The sequence below is a fragment of the Salvelinus sp. IW2-2015 genome, linkage group LG7 (genome assembly GCF_002910315.2).
Source record: "Salvelinus sp. IW2-2015 linkage group LG7, ASM291031v2, whole genome shotgun sequence".
NCBI lineage: Eukaryota > Metazoa > Chordata > Actinopteri > Salmoniformes > Salmonidae > Salvelinus > Salvelinus sp. IW2-2015.
In genome coordinates this window covers 14531572-14550628 of record NC_036847.1, presented here as the reverse complement: position 1 = coordinate 14550628, position 19057 = coordinate 14531572, and the positions used below count along the sequence as shown (strand labels likewise).

The 19057-nt window shown below is 45.9% G+C and overlaps 1 protein-coding gene across 2 annotated transcripts in view; it reads right to left on the bottom strand.

The window, feature by feature from the left end:
- Positions 1-19057, bottom strand: part of LOC111966926 (extracellular sulfatase Sulf-2-like) — a 181605-nt gene that overhangs the window by 43059 nt on the left and 119489 nt on the right. For both annotated transcript variants that reach the window (XM_023991871.2, XM_070444456.1), the window contains exon 3: positions 2293-2534. In XM_023991871.2, the coding sequence (XP_023847639.1) occupies positions 2293-2464 (172 nt within the window). In that variant the 5' untranslated portion in view covers positions 2465-2534. The remainder of the gene's footprint in view (positions 1-2292; positions 2535-19057) is intronic.

Below are 19057 nucleotides of genomic sequence, written 5' to 3'. Positions count from 1 at the left end.
AGGTATTCATGGTAGAGTGGCCAGACGGAAGCCACTCCTCAGTAAAAGGCACATGACAGCCCACTTTGTAGTTTGCCAAAAAGCACCGAAAGACTCTCAGACCATGAGAAACAAGATGCAATGGTTTGATGAAACCAAGATTGAACTCTTTGGCCTAAATGCCAAGCGTCACGTCTGGAGGAAACCTGGCGCCATCCCTATGTTGAAGGGTGGTGGTGGCAGCATCATGCTGTGGGGATGTTTTTCAGCCGCAGGGACTGGGAGACTAGTCAGGATCGAGGGAAAGATGAATGGAGTATAGTGAGATCCTTGATGAAAACCTGCTCCCAACCGCTCAGACTGGGGTGAAGGTTTACCTTCCAACAGGACAACGACCCTAAGCACACAGCCAAGACAGCGCAGGAGTGGCTTCGGGACAAGTCTCTGAATGTTCTTGAGTGACCCAGCCAGAGCCCAGACTTGAACCTGATCGAACATCTCTGGAGAGACCTGAAAATAGCTGTGCAGCGACGCTCCCCATCCAACCTGACAGAGCATGAGAGGATCTACAGAGAAGAATGGGATAAACTCCCCAAATACAGATGTGCCAAGCTTGTAGTGTCATACCCAATAAGACTTGAAGCTGTAATCGCTGACCAAGGTGCTTCAACAATGTACTGAATAAAGGGTCTGAATACTTATGTAGATGTGATATTTCACTTATTATTATTTTTATAGATTTGCAAACATTAATAAAAAACTGTTTTTGCTTTGTCATTATGGGGTATTGTGTGTAGATTGATGAGTAAAAGTAATTTTAACACATTTTAGGAAAAGGCTGTAACGTAACAAAATGTGGAAAAAGTCAAGGGGTCTGAATAATTTCCGAATGCCCTGTAAGTGCCTGCCCTGTATGGAGTAGAGTTTTTTTCAATTTTTTTTTGAAAATTATTACCAAGGATTTGAGCTATAACCCCACTGGTTTCCATTTGGAATTAGTCTCTTTTTCATTCCGTAACAATGAAATTCCTTTAATTTTTCTGGTTGCGGTCAGTTAATCTAGTGAGGCTCAGGGGATGAAATCCTCTATGTTATGAAGTGAGCTGGTGTGAAGCTTTGTCGTTGTAACTCCGTCTCTCCCAGCGCAGTGAAAATGACTGTGGCGGAAAAGTGTTTTATACCCCTCTCTCTCCTACCACCATCTTCCTGTCCCGATGCCAGCCCACCACTGAACACAGCAGACATAGAGACAGAGAGAGGAGTGTTGGGTGTGCGTGCCGAGCCCTCGGCGTATGGGAAGTGATGCATTGTGGGTATAATGGTTGCTGACGCGCCAAAGGGTTCCTTCTCAATGAGAGGTCGTCACACGGTGTCTGGATTTCCTTTGATAATAACAGCTGCGTAAGGGACTGACAATTTCTCTGTCTGTCTGTCTGAGAGAATCTAGAAAGATGAGCGTGACAGAGAAAGAAAGAGACAGAGCTGGAGTCAAGCTCAGCAGCACTCTCTTTCCCCTTTCATTGAGATCTGTGTGTCTGACTATGTCTTACTATATCCCAGTAACACAAAGACTTGTGTGTCTGGCATGGGTTAGGATGGGCAAGGAGGTTCTGTCTCACAGACGGTCTGCTAATCGTCTGATTTTGTTTGTTACTCACAACCGTCCAGCAGTGTGGCCTCTCTTCCTGTGGTCAATTAAAATGGGTAGCTATAAACAACAGTCATTACAATGAGACAGCCATTACAACGAGACAGCCATTACAACGAGACAGCCATTACAACGAGACAGCCATTACAACGAGACAGCCATTACAACGAGACAGCCCATTACATTCGGCAGCCATTACAACGGGACAGCCATTACAACGAGACAGCCATTACAACGAGACAGCCATTACAACAAGACAGCCATTACAACGAGACAGCCATTACAACGAGACAGCCTTTACAATGAGCGGAGTAGGCCTGGAGGAAGGTTGGATTTGTTTATGATGTATTTTAGTCTCCATGGTTGATTGGTGTCCATGTGGTCAGATAGTAGATGCCTTATGATCACAATGTTGAAATACCAGACAACCTCTACTGTATAGAGAGAGGAGGATAGGATGGATGTAAAGCAGGCCTCTCCTGTTTCTGGAGAGCTACCCTCATGTAGGTTTTCGCTCCGACTACCGTTGTAACTAACCTGATTCATCTTATCAACCAGCTAATTATTAGAATCAGGTGTGCTAGATTAGTGTTGGAGCGAAAACCTACAGGATGATAGCCCCCCCGGGAACAGGGTTGGAGAGCCGTATGTGAAGCCAGACTCACCGAGCTCCATGTCCTGGTCATCAGTGAGAATGAGGATGATGTTGGGCCTGATGTTGCGGCGGTCCCTCTGGAAGCGGGCCTTGAGGCGCTGGCTGGACAGAAAGATGGAGGCCTGGGCCAGAGACACAACCCCCAGAAGCAGGAGGAGGTAACGGGTCCCCCGCCCCGCCATGGTGACCTCTGACCTCTAACCCTGCTACTGCTACTGGATCACTCTGCTACAGCCGCTGCTAGGACAGCTCCTGGAGACACAACAGGAGGACATAGGTTAGACTACAGGAACACAGGTACAGTTCACTAGAGATGCAGGTGATCACACCTAAAGGCAAATTACGCTAGTTCAATGGAAGACCCATTAGGAGTGAAAACACTCCTGGAGACACAAGAGCAAAGGTCAGACTAATGGAACACAGGAAACATTTTCTACAGATAGATGATCACATGAAAACCCAAATAACACTAGTCCATTGGATAACACATTGAAAGAGAGAACCTTTTTGCTTCAGTTTCTGAGTCGCACTTGAGACTGTTTATGTTCATCAGACAGTAGAGAGGAAGCTGTAAGCTCTCGACAACCGCAAAGGACCACAGCCCTAAAGGAGCATCGCTGCACCAATGGGAGCCGGGCTGGTGTACTAGTTCAGTGTAAAGTATTGAAGGGCCGCTAGGGAGACCTGCCTGGAGACTGCCGCCATCTGCCCCTCAGCGTGTCACCACGGCAACCCTGGTTTCCACCGGAGCAGTAATGAGTGCCCTCTGGGGGCGTGGTCCCTGGGCTCTGTGTGTGTGTGTCTCCATGTGTGTCTTTGTGTGTGTGTGTGTGTGTGTGTGTGTGTGTGTGTCTCCATGTGTGTGTGTGTGTGTGTGTGTCTCTGTGTGTGTGAATGTTGGATCCATTAGATTGATCCCAGAACACACTCCCGCATGGCGAAGGAGGCGCTACACCAGCAGCAGCAGTGTCCACTCACACCTCACATGGAGAACAGAACAGGCTACAGAATCATAATGAAATGCAGAGACATCTTTTTCTCTCTCTACTCCTCATTCTCCCACAGCATCCGTCTCAATACTGAACAGACAAGGCTCTCAATACGAGCTCTTCTATGATGAGAGTTATACTCCAAACAGCTACCATACATTTTGACATTTGACATCCAAATAAACAAACATTTGCCTCCTACCTAATTGAGATCATGAATTTAAAGCATACAGTGCCAAACCATTTAAACTTAGCTACTGGTAATCTGTACAGTATTCTAATCAGGTCGTAACTCTGAACCATTCTGCCTCACAGAAGTGACTGGAGAGGGAACAGATTAGTCACACTGTTACAGTGTTTTAATTACCAGCCTTCTCATGGAAATATCCTAGTAGAGCAGGCTCTCACACACACACATCTCTACCTCCACATCAACAGTCACATTCACAGCTGAACATTACTTTTCCAAATGTATTTTCATGAAGATTCAAATCAGAGAAATACCTCCACATTAAAACAGATGATAACAAGACGTAAGAATTATGAAGCAGTAACTTTGAGCAATTAAATGGAATATATCAAAAATAAATTGGATTTAATCTAGGATGTATTGCCCAAATGATTTAATGAATTCACAATATGAGGGTGCAAGCCTCAAAATAATCTGATTATTTGGATAATTGGTCTGGTTTTAAAGGATAATTCGGTTTTGAGTGTTTTTAATTATTTTGAACACCACAATGGAGTATAGCTGTTCTCTCACTTCTGTCAATTCATTTAAATCCCTACTTTCAATTGCAAAGGATGTCATTTACTTAACTCTTGTTTTTGTACAACAGTCTTAAGTAGCGAAGCCCCCTTCCTGCTCTTTGATATCTGGGTAATCTGCATAGAGCGCTGGGCGCACCCTGTAGAGAACCATTACAAAAGACACAGTGAGGAATAAAGGACAAAAACAGCAGCCAGATATGGCACTCACACAAGCACGCACGCACACACACACACACACTTTCACAAAAGACACACAGCTTGCGGCGGTGGAAAAACCCTCACAACCACACTATCACACAGAGTATACTGAGATTACACGCACCCCCGCCTTGTGTCTCACACGCACACACACACACACACACACAACACACCACACACACACACAACACACCACACACACACACACAACACACACACACACACCCACCACACACACCACGCCGCCGCACGCACGCACGCACGCACGCACGCACGCACGCACGCACGCACGCACGCACACACACACACACACACACACACAAAACATACACACACACACACCCATGTATGAGGTTTCCCATTTGTATTCTTGCCATGTCATATTGTATGTGTACGGGATAAATAGAAATCCGTCTGCACTAATCCTGTCCACTGTTATATCACCAGACACATGTCATTTTATTCTGAGATAATATCAACATTTCTAATAGCTATTATTCATTCTCTGATACTGACACAAATAGAGCTCTTTTTTTTGCCTTTATCTGTGTAAAATCATCAGCTTTCATGAGTAATTTGTTGCACATGGTGAGCAAGTCTCCCAGACCATGGTGTGAATGAGCGGGCTACATATGAATGGAGAGAAAAACAAAAATCACCACGTAGAAAATGTAGAATAATGTATTCACTGAGCACACGATGTCAAGAGACAAAATCCTCTCCAGTAGATTACCCTCAGTGCCCAAACATCCAGAGTAGATTTGAAACTGAAAAGGGCTCTCGGACATTTTATCACTATCACAAAAGATCTGGTATCTACTATGACACCTGTGCTTCCGTTCCGATCTCCAACTTTCAATATACTGCATACTGTACCTATTAACACATATTTCACTATGAAACACTGCATGCTAAGCAACATAATAACATTCCCCAAAATGATTGTGTGAAGTTCAGTATTGAGTAACAGAGTAACATCAGACAAAGGGACCACCAAGAGACAAACGAGAGATTTGAGTGCTTCGTATTGTATTTGTGATGCACACGGCATCACACAGGTCTCTGAGATAGAGTCATGATGTTGGCGGATCCAGAGACAGAGACAGACAGACAGGGAGAGAGACAGAGACAGAGACAGAGGGGTAAGGGGAGTCAGGCATCCTCTCCCAGTAGCACATCTCTTCGCTGGGGCAGAAAGGACGGACTGACTGCTACAATGTTCTTCACCACTGGAGGGGCTTCGGCCTCTTCCTCACCCCAAACCACCCCCCCCCCCCCCAAACACAGCCTCACTCTCTCCCCCTTCAGCCAGCTACACCGTGGGCTCCAGCAGTCCTCCTGCAGATTTCTCTCTGGGGTACAGAGAGCCTGTACAGCCCAATCCATGACACAGAACCACAGAATTACATCTTACAGTGTATACCAGAAACTACACAACCTCTGAGGAGAGTCTGACAACTTGAGACAGTGTACTTCTATTACAAGCCTTCAATTCATGGCTCTAGATTTATACTCCACATATATAGACCACCACAAGTCTCATGGGAGACCCAACTCCCTACAGACAGTCACAACCACACAGCACTGTATATCTCAACGGCACTAGTCTCCACCGAGAATCACAGTGGCCAGACATGCTTTATACCCACCCAACTTCAGATGGAGCAAGACTGGGAGCCGGAACTACAAACAGAGATGCGACAGGGAGCCTTTACTTCAATCCTTAAAATCATCACTGCTCTGTGGTGGATAGGAACAGATCCTAGATCCAAGTTCCTCTGACTACACAGGACAGTGAGTAGAAGCTACAAAGCGGGCAAAAGCAGATTAAAACTTTAATCTCTGATGGAAACCTATAAATAGCCTGAATGTACGGTAGACTACAGAGGATCATCACTCCATCCTTACAGACAGTGCTCTCACTACCACGAACCTAGCCAGTCCCAATCCAGCTCCCTCTCCCATCGCAGCCCTACCTCATTGCAGTGATGCCCAGGGCTCGGACTGCACAGCACCGCCTGGGATCCGACGACAAACAAAAATCCTCCACTCACAACTGAGGTTGCATGGCAGTGTAATCCCTGATGGCAGCGCTACTGAACCTTGTCTCTCTCTCTCCGTGACCCTGGCTTTATTTCTCTCCCTCTCTCTCTCTCTGCTGCTCTCTCTCCCTCTCTCTCTCTCTGCTGCTCTCTCTGCCGGCACGTCTCACTATCGGCGCTCCTTTCTGCTCTTGCGTTCTCTCTCTTGCTCTGCTGAGCTCTCTCTCTCGCTGCACTCGCTTTCCCCCCACTCTCTCCCTGTGCATACTCTCCCTGTGCACTCTCGCTCTCACTCTCTCTGCGCTGCCTCCCCTCTTCCCCCTCCCTCTCCTGCACAGCTGCACTCTCTCCCCTTTAATTCCTCCTCCAGTCTTCCCAAGCACCCCATATCGCAGGATTGATGTGCTCTAACCTCGGGGTCTACTGTTTTCAATTTAGCGCCCACGCCTCTCCCTGTGCTGTCCTCTCTCCAGGGGGCTCTGGGCTGGGGATACGGCTAGGGATACTGTTTCCACAAAGGGTTAACAGCTACAGAGAGAGAGAGAGCCTCACAGCACCAACACACCAGAGACACAGAGCGCCGACCCCATCTGGGCACTACAGAGGCGACGGGCTACAGCATGAATTCAGAACCATGGACTCATACAAGGATATATTTTACCCTCTCTCTCTCTCCATCTTTTCTCTCCCTCTCTTTCTTTCTAAGAAGCCACGTTCTCTCCTGTATTGTGTGTTATTACTGAGCACACAGGGCATGTACGATGTATGGGTTTGAGATCAAATCAAACATTTATTTAATTCTCCAATGGGATCAAACACCACTACAACCTTTTTAGACATCATTCTTTGTGCTTTTGTGTTGCGGCTGACATGAAAGGATTCCGTTAGATAGGTCATAATTCATTTTGGGACCACTTTGATAGATTCACTGACATTACAGGGATGAACAGGATATCTAGAGTAATAAAACATAAGTATTCACCATTTAAAGAAAGTATTTAATAGTGGGGCTACTTTTCTTGTCTATCTCTCTTCATTCTCATTGTAAAAGTTTCAGCCCCATAATAATAATACATTTTATATATATGTATACATATATATATAATATAGATGGGAATACTATGATGCACTGTAGAAGAAGGGGCAGTTTGGTAGATTGAGCAGGAGAGGACAGTGTCTACTGTAACTAAATGAACAGTGAAAATTAGTTCCTCCGGTACAGGTAGAGACAGAGCGATCCAATAACAAGTAATTTAACACCAATCACCCGTACAGATAAAGACAAAGCAGGCAATTAACAAGCCCAGTGAAAAGGCATCCAATACAAAAACAGGAGGCGAAGAAGCAAACTTCTACAAACAACAGTACAATCTACCACAACATGAGGGATGGAATCACTGAGCTGGCAAATTCCCATCTGAGAGTTTAAAAAAGAGCCTGTCCTTGTTTTTGTCACAACGATCCAAAGGGAGAGAAAACAAAAGGAAATGTGTCAAATTGACTGCCCAATCTTTTTAATTAACTTTGTCCATTTGCTCTCCTTATCGCAGTACATTAACAACTGCCACCCAGAAAGTGTAGCAGTAAATAAAGTGAGTGTGTGTGCGCGTTTATGAGTGTGTGAGAGAGAGAGAGATGGCGAGAGAGAGAGGTCCCCTTCGAGTACTCAGAAAACCCACACAATGATAAGGGGAGTGGTGAGAGAGAGAGTTGGCGAGAAGGAGAGAGAGAGAGAGACAGAGAGAGAGAGAACGAGAGAGGGAGGGAGAACAAGAGAGAGGGCGATGGGGTTAGTCTGCAGATTCCAGGAGTCCTGGCTGGTCCAGTCAATAGGAAGACAATGGGTCTGGACGTCCATGCCAACAGATTAACATGTAAATTACAAATGATTGTGATTGTGTAGCTGAGGCTGGGCTGTGGCTGTGATTAATGCAGGGGTAATTGAGTGTTTAAATGATGGATGGGGGCTCCGGTGTGACTCAGGCTCTGGGGCCCCTCGCTGTCGAGTGGGGGTTTAATGAACCCATGGTGGGCCAATGGGCGGCCCGAGCTCTGGAGCCCATTTTTTTGATTGATAAAGTGGCATTTTTTCTTTCCAAAAATAATCTTCCCTGGAATGGCACAAGTCATTTCCCAGGCATGGAGTTTCTCTCCCCCGTGAGGTGTACTGCTACCGATGGGACAGAGACACCGGTCCTGCGGCCATGTCTCACTCCTGTGTATTTCAACATGCTAGAGATGACTACTAACATCCGCATGTCAGAGACGTGCGGATAAAGACATAGGAGAGCCCTGATCTTGAACAGGATATTGATGCTTTATCACACTAGTCTAATGGTCCTCACCACGGTGTGTATTAAATCCCATGACAGAGGACATAGATAGGACTACCTAGTCATCCAGTGTGTATTTCTGACCCTATATCACCAGGATTTTCTATTATTCCCTCTCTCTGCCCCTCACCCATCCTCTTACCACACTGCTTACGCAGTATACAACACCACTGTGGTGCAGATCCTGCCAAAACATGCTCACTACAGTAAAGTACTATCACTCATGCTAATGAGCACTGAATAAGGCAACCTCCTGGGGAATATACTGTATTACAGGGTGTGATACACTGTTAGCCTGGTATGAAGTGTGTACTAGTAGTAGTCTTGGTCCTGGTTGGATAGCTCAGCGCATTTGCTCTTTTCTATCAGTGCTTCTGGTTTTATTGGTCGCCGTGGAGGAGGAGTAGCAGGAGCAGGAAGAGGAGGAGTAAAGTGGGCAGGAAGAGGAGGAGTAGCAGGAGCAGGAAGAGGAGGAGTAAAGTGGGCACAGCATTTGAAGAGGTTTTATATTGTATTTTTATTGAACCTTTAGTTAACTAGGAAAGTCAGTTAAGAACAAATTATTATTTTACAATGACGGCCTACCCCGGCCAAACCCCCCCCTTGACCACCGCCAAACCCTCCCCTACCCCGGCCAAAGCCTCCCCTAACCCGGCCAAACCCTCCCCTACCCCGGCCAAACCCTGCCCTACCCCGGCCAAACCCTCCCCTACCCCGGCCAAACCCTCCCCTACCCGGCAAACCCTCCCTACCCCGGCCAAACCCTCCCCTAACCCGGACAACGCTATGCCAATTGTGCGCCAACCTATGGGACTCCCGATCACGGCCGGTTGTGATACAGCCCGGGATCGAACCAGGGTCTATAGTGACGCCTCTAGCACTAATGCAGTGCCTTAGAGCCTAGGAGGAGGAGCAGGAGGAAGAGGGGGAGGAAACTAGGAAAGCATAAACTAGGTAGGTGAGTAGTAGAAAGATAGCAAGAAGGGTATATTAAAGGGTTTGAGTAGTTCTCTCGGCGCCTGAGTGTGACAGGCATGCTGAATCCAGATAGACAGGCGATTGTAATGACAGTTAATCTCCTTCATTAGTGTCAGTGTGTCTGTCACAGTGTAATTGCATGGCTGGTAATTACATCTCGTGTAGAGAGATTACATGCTCCTTGGTCATAGTGTATAAATCTCTGCATGGCATCTTTATCAGTTGATGAGCTGTCCAGTCCTGGGTTGTGTTGACGTAATTGATGGTGTAGTGAAGGGCGGTAAAGCCAAACTCTAACTAATTGTCCTTTAACAACCTCTGAACAGGATTATTCATCAGTATATATTAGCATCTAATTAGAAGAGAAGATAAGGCATTTCTATTGTCAATGGGGACTAGTTTGTTAGCGATAAACATCTTTCCGCTGTGTTAATGTTTCTTTGTTAGCTAATTGTTCGGTTTCAATCCCTCCACTGTGTTTCTGGACAAGAGATAAGGCAGTTTTCAGACCCAGAATGCAAATAAAAACAACTTAAGCAGAGTTGGTTGAGCTCATAGGTCAAAGTCTCCGTGACCCCTGTCCAACACCGCATATTTAACTCTAAAGAATTCATTACCAGATCATCTGCATCTTTGGGTGTATTCGAGGTGCCCTCTATAATGTGTGGGAGCTAGTTTGCCTCGCCCAGGGCTCCTTGCCTCGCCTCATTGTGAACACACAAGCGAGGATATAGTGCGAGGGCCTGTCAAGGATTAAGCACTAAGCTTGATCCCTGTGGTAATGATTTGTAATGGCAGATATTGAGCAATAAGCCTGCACAGCTACAGCAGTTACAGACAGGCAGCATTACTCCACCATGTCATCTCTGCTAGCTGACAAATGTGTCTGTAGCTATCGCTCTGCGCCAAATCAGCTTACGAAGGCCACAATGTCACCCTTATTATGGATTCAGGAAATCTCTGAATACCACAAAATTATTTATCCACAAGAAAGAAAAACACAACTCAGCTCTCTAATAACAAGTCTGCAAATGTGCATAGCGCAGCCATAATACCTTATCTTAACAGCTCATCAACGTTTTGTCCGAGATTTCTCGCGTTTTGTACTATCCCCTCCTCCTCCCTCACTGTTTCTTTCAACAATAGATAAAACACTTATTCTGGGGGAGTGAATAGGTGACCCATGCCTGGATCTTGAATTGCTGGCCACCTGCCAGCGCACACCATTAATTTGCTCATTAATGAAACGTGTGTAATTGTGAGAATGATTACTTGAACAACATCACCTTTGGCACACAAGGTCCAATCAAAGCGGTGAGAAAGATATATTATTCTGGCAGTCTTTCGCCACGTCATTCCTGAGAAACAAACATAACAAACAAACATAACTCAAACTGTTTCTCAACTTGATGAGTCTTTTCATCCAGGAGAAATGGTTATTTCCCTCTTTTGTTTGGAGCAGGAATATATATATATATATATATATATATATATATATATATATATATATATATATATATGTATAAATATAAAGAGGCCTTGCTGCTCTTCGTTCTAAGGCATAGTTCTGTAGCAGCAGTTGCCAAATACCACTGCTTGGCCTTCCGTGCCCCTCGAAGTTCTGAGAAAGGCAGTGGGTGGATGAGTAATTCTTCTTCTTTGCTTGTGAATCTGAGCAGATTCCTGGAAATAGCATCAACCATCAACTGCAGTAGGTAACTTCAAGGACAGTAGGCAGCAGCTGTGTTCCTTTGATATGGTGATATATAGCATGTGTACAGTTTTACTGAACCTCGTCCTCCTCAATCGTCCTCCTGCCATTCCAGTGTAAAGAGAGCGTGACGCCATCTCTGGCTCAGGGCCTCTACACCTGTCTGCTGTCCCAGCCTCAACGCTGCGTGATCACCATCAGATGCTTCACAAACTGAATTGAACGGAAATTTCGCCGAGAGAGTTTTTGTTAATTAGGTAAATAGAGTCTCAAACACACAAAGGACCCGTCGATAGATACAGAACCAGTCAAAAGTTGACACACCTACTCATTCCTAGGTTTTTCTTTATTTGTACTATTTTCTACATTGTAGTATATTAGTGAAGACATCAACACTATTAAACAACACATATGGAATCATGTACTAACCAGAAAAAGTGTTAAACAAATCAAAATATATTTTAGATTTTAGATTTTTCAAAGTAGCCACCCTTTGCCTTGATGACAGCTTTGCACACTCTTGGCATTCTTCCAACCAGCTTCACCTGGAATGATTTTCCAATTGTCTTGAAGAAGTTCCTACGTATGCTGAGCACTTGTTGCTGCTTTTCCTTCACTCCGCGGTCCAACTCATCTCAAACCATCTCAATTGGGTTGAGGTTGGGTGATTGTGGTGGCTAGGTCATCTGATGCAGCACTCCATCACTCTCCTTCTTGGTCAAATAGCCCTTACACAGCCTGGAGGTGTGTTGTCCTGTTGTTTGTCCTGTTCAAAAACAAATTATAGTCCGACTGAGCGCGAAACCGGATGGGATGGCGTATTGCTGCAGAATACTGTGATAGCCATGCTGGTTAAGTGTGCCTTGAATTCTAAATAAATCACTGACAGTTTCACCAGCAAAACACCCCCACACCATCACACCTCCTCCTCCATGCTTCACTGTGGGAACCACACATACAGAGATCATCCGTTCACCTATTCTGCATCTCACAAAGACACAGCGGTTGGAAACAAAAATCTCAAATCTCAAAATCAGACCAAAGMACAGATTTCCACCAGTCTAATGTCCATTGCTCGTGTCTCTTGGCCCAAGCAAATCTCTTCTTCTTATTGGTGTCCTTTAGTAGTGGTTTCTTTTCAGAAATTCAACCATGAAGGCCTGATTCATCCAGTTTCCCCTGAACAGTTGATGTTGAGATGTGTCTGTTACTTGAACTCTGTGAAGCATTTATTTGGGCTGCAATTTCTGAGGCTGGTAACTCTGATAAACTTATCCTCTGCAGCAGAGGTAACTCTGGTTCTTCCTTTCCTGTGGCGGTCCTCATGAGGGCCAGTTTCATCATAGCGCTTGATGGTTTTTGCGACTGCATCTGAAGAAACTTTCAAAGTTCTTGAAATTATCCGGATTGACTGACCTTCATGTCTTAAAGTAATGATGGACTGTCGTTACTCTTTGCTTATTTGAGCTGTTCTTACCATAATATGGACTTTGTCTTTTACCAAATAGGGCTATCTCTGTATACTTTGTTTACCTTGTCACAACACAACTGATTGGCTCAAGTGTATTAAGAAGGAAAGACATTCCACAATGCACACCTGCATTCCAGGTGACTACCTCATGAAGCTGGTTGAGAGAATGCCAAGGGTGTGCAAAGCTGTCATCAAGGCAAATGGTGACCACTTTGAAGAATATTAAATATCAAATATATTTTGATTTGTTTAACACTTTTTGGGGTACTACATGATTCCATATGTGTTATTTCATAGTTTTGATGTCTTCAGTATTATTCTACAATGTAGAAAATAGTACAAATAAAGAAAAACCCTGGAATGATAGGTGTGTCCAAACTTTTGACTGGTACTGCATATTAAGTCTCTTTACTCGAGAGGTAAATGTTTCTGAAGTTGAAGCTCATCGCATGTAAGAATATTAAAATAAAAGTAATCTCTGGCGAGCAGGAGGATTCAGAAACGCACACCCACCCAGCCACCCACACACCCACCCACACACCACCAGCCAGCCAGACATTCATGTGCTAATATTTGTATTTGGGCCCTATGGGAGACCACTTTGCTTTCATATTACTTTTCTGCCTCTCTCCAACCCTCAGCAGTACAGTCTCATCTCAACATAGAGAATATTAATGGGATGGACTACAGAAGAGGAAGAGAGAAGCGTGAGAGAGAGATGGAGAGAGAAAGGGAGAGAGAGACAGCAAAGGGAGAATACAGGTTTCGTGTACTGGGGAGTTGAATGTACACACTGCGTTTAGCATTTAAAAAATGCCCATTATGCAAGAGAAAGAGATTGGGATGGAGAGAAAGGATTGGATGGGAGAAAGAGATTGGGATGGAGAGAAAGAGAAAGAGGGGGGGGGGGGCTTTCTATCAAACCTCCAGTAGAATCTAAGGGCTGTCCAGATCTTGCGGGGGGTTGCTTCCAGATTCTTGGGGAGTGGTGGCTCGGTCCTTGGGAGGGATTCTCTTGGGGAGTGGTGTGCTGTCCAGATTCCTGGGGAGTGGTGGTGTCCAGATTCCTTGGGGAGTGGGTGTGCTGTCCAGATTCCTTGGGGGAGTGGTGGGCTGTCCAGATTCCTTGGGGGAGTGTGTGCTGTCAGTCTGGGGAGTGGTGGCTGTCCAGATTCCTTTGGGGGTGGTGTGGTGTCAGTTCTAGGGGAGTGGTGTGCTGTCCAGCTTCTTGGGGGAGTGGTGGGCTGTCCAGATTCCTTGGGGGAGTGGTGTGCTGTCCAGATTCCTAGGGGGAGTGGTGGGCTGTCCAGATTCCTAGGGGGAGTGGTGTGTGAAAAATAGACGAGACGCAATTGTAATCAGGCGACGGACACCAAGCTAATGTGACTGACGCGAACATGCCTGGCCATTCATCTGTTTCCCTGCCACCGCTGATTTCTTGCTATAATATAGTTTTATTATTTATATATTTTCCAAAATGTCTGAAACCATTAGCTGTGCCTGGGGTTCTTCTGGGTAGACGTTGCTTCCACTTTGGCTTTCTGCATACAGTTCCAGTGGGAATATGTAAACTCGCTTGGGCTCCTTTCAAATTCCCAACAAAAAAAGGCATTCAAATTCAAATCGAGTCATGACAAGCCGCTTTGCTTAACAATTCTGTTTTTTTGGGTTGCTGGTAGGAGAGGAGGGGGTCTGGGGGATAAATCATGAAAAAATAGTGAGGGTGAGAGTGAGGGCTGGACGTGCCACCTGCTAGTGTGCAGTGTGCCGGGTCATCCATTCAGCCTCCCTCTTGCAGCATGGCCTCAACCCCCCTCTACGACCATGCAGTTTGTGCTCATGTAAACATACATCAAATCATCCACATCCTGTTAACAGACATGTCAGATGTAGATCATCTCAGTGCCCCGAGGGAAAACAGTCCTGGTGATTAACATATCTATTCAAACGCTGCTCAGATCTATCAACCCTTGTTACTGAAAGACTGACTTTGTCATGGCAACTATTATTCTGTTCATTACGGGATAGATGCTCATTCTCTAGGATGGATACAACACAAATTGAGCCAGATACAGTCGTTCATAACCAGCGCATCAGGGGACCTATTGTACTGTGGTATGTGTGTGTGTGTGTGCGTGTATACCATGCATGTGTGTGTGATGTGTGTGCGTGTATACCATGCATGTGTGTGTGATGTGTGCGTGTAATACCATGCAGTGTGTGTGTGTGATGTGTGTGCGTATATCCATGCATGTGTGTGGTGATGTGTGTGCGTGTATACCATGCATGTGTGTGTGATGTGTGCGTGCGTGTATACATGCATGTGTGTTGTGATGTGTGTGCGCTGATATACCATGCATGTGTGTGTGTGTGTGTGTGTGTGTGGTGTGTGTGTGTGTGTATGTGTATACCATGCAATGTGTGTGTGGTGCGTGTATACCATGCATGTGTGTGTGATGTGTGTGTGTGTGATACATGCATGTGTGTGTGGTGTGTGTGTGTGCGTGTATACCATGCATTGTGTGTGTGATGTGTGTGTGTGTGTGGTGTATACATGCATGTGTGGTGTGAGTTGTGTGTGTATACTATGCTGTGTGTGTGATGTGTGTGTGGTGTATACCATGCATGTGTGTGTGATGTGTGTGTGTGTATACCATGCATGTTGTGTGATGTGTGTGTGTGTGTGTGTATACCATGCATGTGTGTGTGATGTGTGTGTGTGTATCCATGCATGTGTGTGTGATGTGTGTTGTGTGTGTATACAATGCATGTGTGTGTGGATGTGTGTGGTGCGTGTATCATGCATGTGTGTGTGATGTGTGTGTGTGTATACATGCAATGTGTGTGTGATGTGGTGTGTGTGTGTGTGTATACCATGCGTGTGTGTGTGATGTTGTGTGTGTGTATACCATGCATGTGTGTGTGATGTGTGTGTGATATCATGCATGTGTGTGTGTGTGTTGGGTGTATACCATGCATGTGTTGTGATGTGTGTGTGTATACCATGCATGTGTGTGATGTGTGTGTGCTGTATACCATGCATGTGTGTGTGTGTGTGTGTGTGTATACCATGCATGTGTGTGTGATGTGTGGTGGTGTATACTGCATGTGTGTTGTGATGTGTGTGGTGTATACATGCATGTGTGTGTGATGTGTGTGTGTGTGTGTATACCATGCATGTGTGTGTGATTGTGTGTGGTTGTATACCATGCATGTGTGTGTGATGTGTGTGTGTGTGTATACCATGCATGTGTGTGTGATGTGTGTGTGCGTGTATACCATGCATGTGTGTGTGATGTGTGTGTGTGATACCATGCATGTGTGTTGATGTGTGGTGCGTGTATACTCATGATGTGTGTGTGATGTGTGTGTGTGTATACCATGCATGTGTGTGTGATGTGTGTGTGTGTGTATCTGTTGTGTGTGTGTTGTGTGTGTGTAACCATGCATGTGTGTGTGATGTGTGTGGTGTGTGTGTGTGTGTTACATGCATGTGTGTGTGATGTGTGTGTGTGTATACCATGCATGTGTGTGTGATGTGTGTGTGTGTATACCATGCATGTGGTTGGATGTGTGTGATGTTCCCAACACAGATATGTATGCTGTCCATTCACATTATTTCTAATGAATAACTGTGTTGATGTGTTCCCATTCTATCCATGTACAGAATAGCATCGTTCCTGAGTGGTTAGAAACACGGTGCAGTAGAGGGAGGGAGGATGGATAGTCGGAGGTCAAGCTCTGCCAACGTCTGCGGTTATTTTCTGCAGTCCAATCCAACCATATCCTATGTCCCATACCCAGATCTCTAGATCTTTCACCCAGCTGGCTGTGCTCAGGGAGAAACAGTTGGAAAGAGAGCCATTCCCAGTGGGTGACACCCTCCAATGACACTGTCCACCAGCTCATCTAGTCCCTGGCTGTCTCTACATCTCTGTTTCTCAGTCCTGTTCTCTCACTAGGGAACACTGGACCTCTCACACAGATCCCATTAGTGCTAAAAGTTGGACCAAGAGACTCCCCAGGGAGGCGCGCGCACACACACACACACACACCTCAGTGCAAGCCAGAACAATGTCATATGCTATGGTCAAGCCTCAAACAGGCAGATATAACCTGGGCACTGATTGAGCCCTTACTACACTTGATAGGAAAGAAATGACTCATTGTCTCTTTCTAGCTGTCTACCCCTCACTGTGTTTCTCCACCACTGGTTTCAGGCATGGCTCTGATCATGTGGTGAGTCAGTTTCCTGTAAAGCTTCCAGAGATGGACCAGTCATCCCAGATGAGTATCACTCATAGCAACACCACATCCCTACGGTTACGTGGCGTAAAAGGACTAAAGAATGAGAGTTACTGTCTGTACTCACTTATCTCTGCTTGATCACACCCAATCCATCTCTCTCTCTCTGAAGAGCCACTCGATAGGATAGGACAGCCTCATGCTACTTCTGTACAGGTGATGTCATGACATAGGCTAATGTGGGGGTTACAACCAGGTGCTCTGGGGGCTACAACCAGGATCTCTGGGGGTTATAACCAGGATCTCTGGGGGTTTACAACCAGGATCTCCGGGGGTTACAACCAGGAGCTCTGGGGGTTACAACCAGGATCTCTGGGGGTTACAACCAGGAGCTCTGGGGGTTACAACCAGGATCTCTGGGGGTTACAACCAGGATCTCTGGGGGCTACAACCAGGATCTCTGGGGGCTACAACCAGGATCTCTGGGGGTTACAACCAGGATCTCTGGGGGTTACAACCAGGATCTCTGGGGGTTACAACCAGGATCTCTGGGGGTTACAACCAGGATCTATGGGGTGTACAGCCAGGATCTCTCTCTTTCTGTCTGTCTGTTTGAGTACTCAGCAGGTAATCCCGAAATGAAATGGAAACTCCAATTCACACCGTGCAATCACCAGGCAAGGAATTCGGCCGATCACAATCAACGCAATGCAACACCACCACACACACACACACACACACACACACACACCAAACACACCACACACACACACACACCACACACACAACACACACACACACAACACACACACACCACAACACCACACACACACACACACGACACACACACACACACACACACACACACACACACAGGACTGCTGCAGTAACAATCAAGGGATACAAATGTATCAGACAGATTGGATTTCCTGTTCCCACACGGTCAAGAGATGAGAAGGGAGAAGCCTGTCAGCTCGTGTTAAACACGACTAGCTGAATCTCAGTGTTTGGCACAGAGTAGACAGCCTTACTGGATTTCCCATAGGCTAAAGCTACCGCCACATCTGTTGGCTGGGCTTGAAAACAGCTGTTACTTTCTTCAGCACAAACTTATGTAAGTGATTTGCTGCTCTGGAGAGGGAACTTGCCGACTGTGGGAATCTCATATGGGTTTGTGCTTTAGAACACAGATAGGCTACTGTCTGTTTCTCTGTCAGTGTGGCTTGAATATACCAATATCTGTCTCCCTCCTCTTCCTCCCGCGTGCGTGCGCGTGTGTGTGTGTACTTCTCATCTGACAGAGCTCATATAGCGCTGCTCTCTTCTCAGTGAACCTACATTATTCTGGCCTGCCACTACCTTATTCTTTCTATGGGCAACAGGCGTTACACTAATCCACTTCTCCTCATACAATGCTGCCCCCTGTGCCAAGCCTGTGCCAAGCCTGTGCCAAGCCTGTGCCAAGCCTGTGCCAAGCCTGGGCCAAGCCTGGGCCAGCTGCACAGTGTCTCACTACCCCCCACTGTGTTTTGTACTGTCTCTCTCTCTCTCTCTGCTGACACAGCAGACTACAGTGTTTTGATTTCTTTCTAAGCCTGGTGTTTCATAAACAGTGCAGACTATGAGTCGGGGCTTGTTCTTATGTGTTTGTCCCTGGCACTTTGAAAAGAAGTGTTTTGCAAATAGAAACAGCTGTGTCACATTTGACAGTTTATAAATAAATTACTTTGTAATTTTCCTCTGAGCCACAGAATGTGACGGATTCTCTGTGCCTGGAGTTACTAAGAGACTTCCACTCAGTCAGCCTCACAACGCATCTCTAAACCAGAAGAAAAACAGTCACTTTAACAGCATCTCTCTGTTTGACTCCATCCTGCTTTCAAACTATGTTACCTTTGGGCTCAGATGACACCTGGACAACCTGACTGGCTCAATTTGAATTTCTTTCTGAGTGAATCTCCAGGCTGCATGATGTAACATCCTGCCCCACAACATCACCACCATCATGTCACCCTCCTGCATGTCACCATCCTGCAT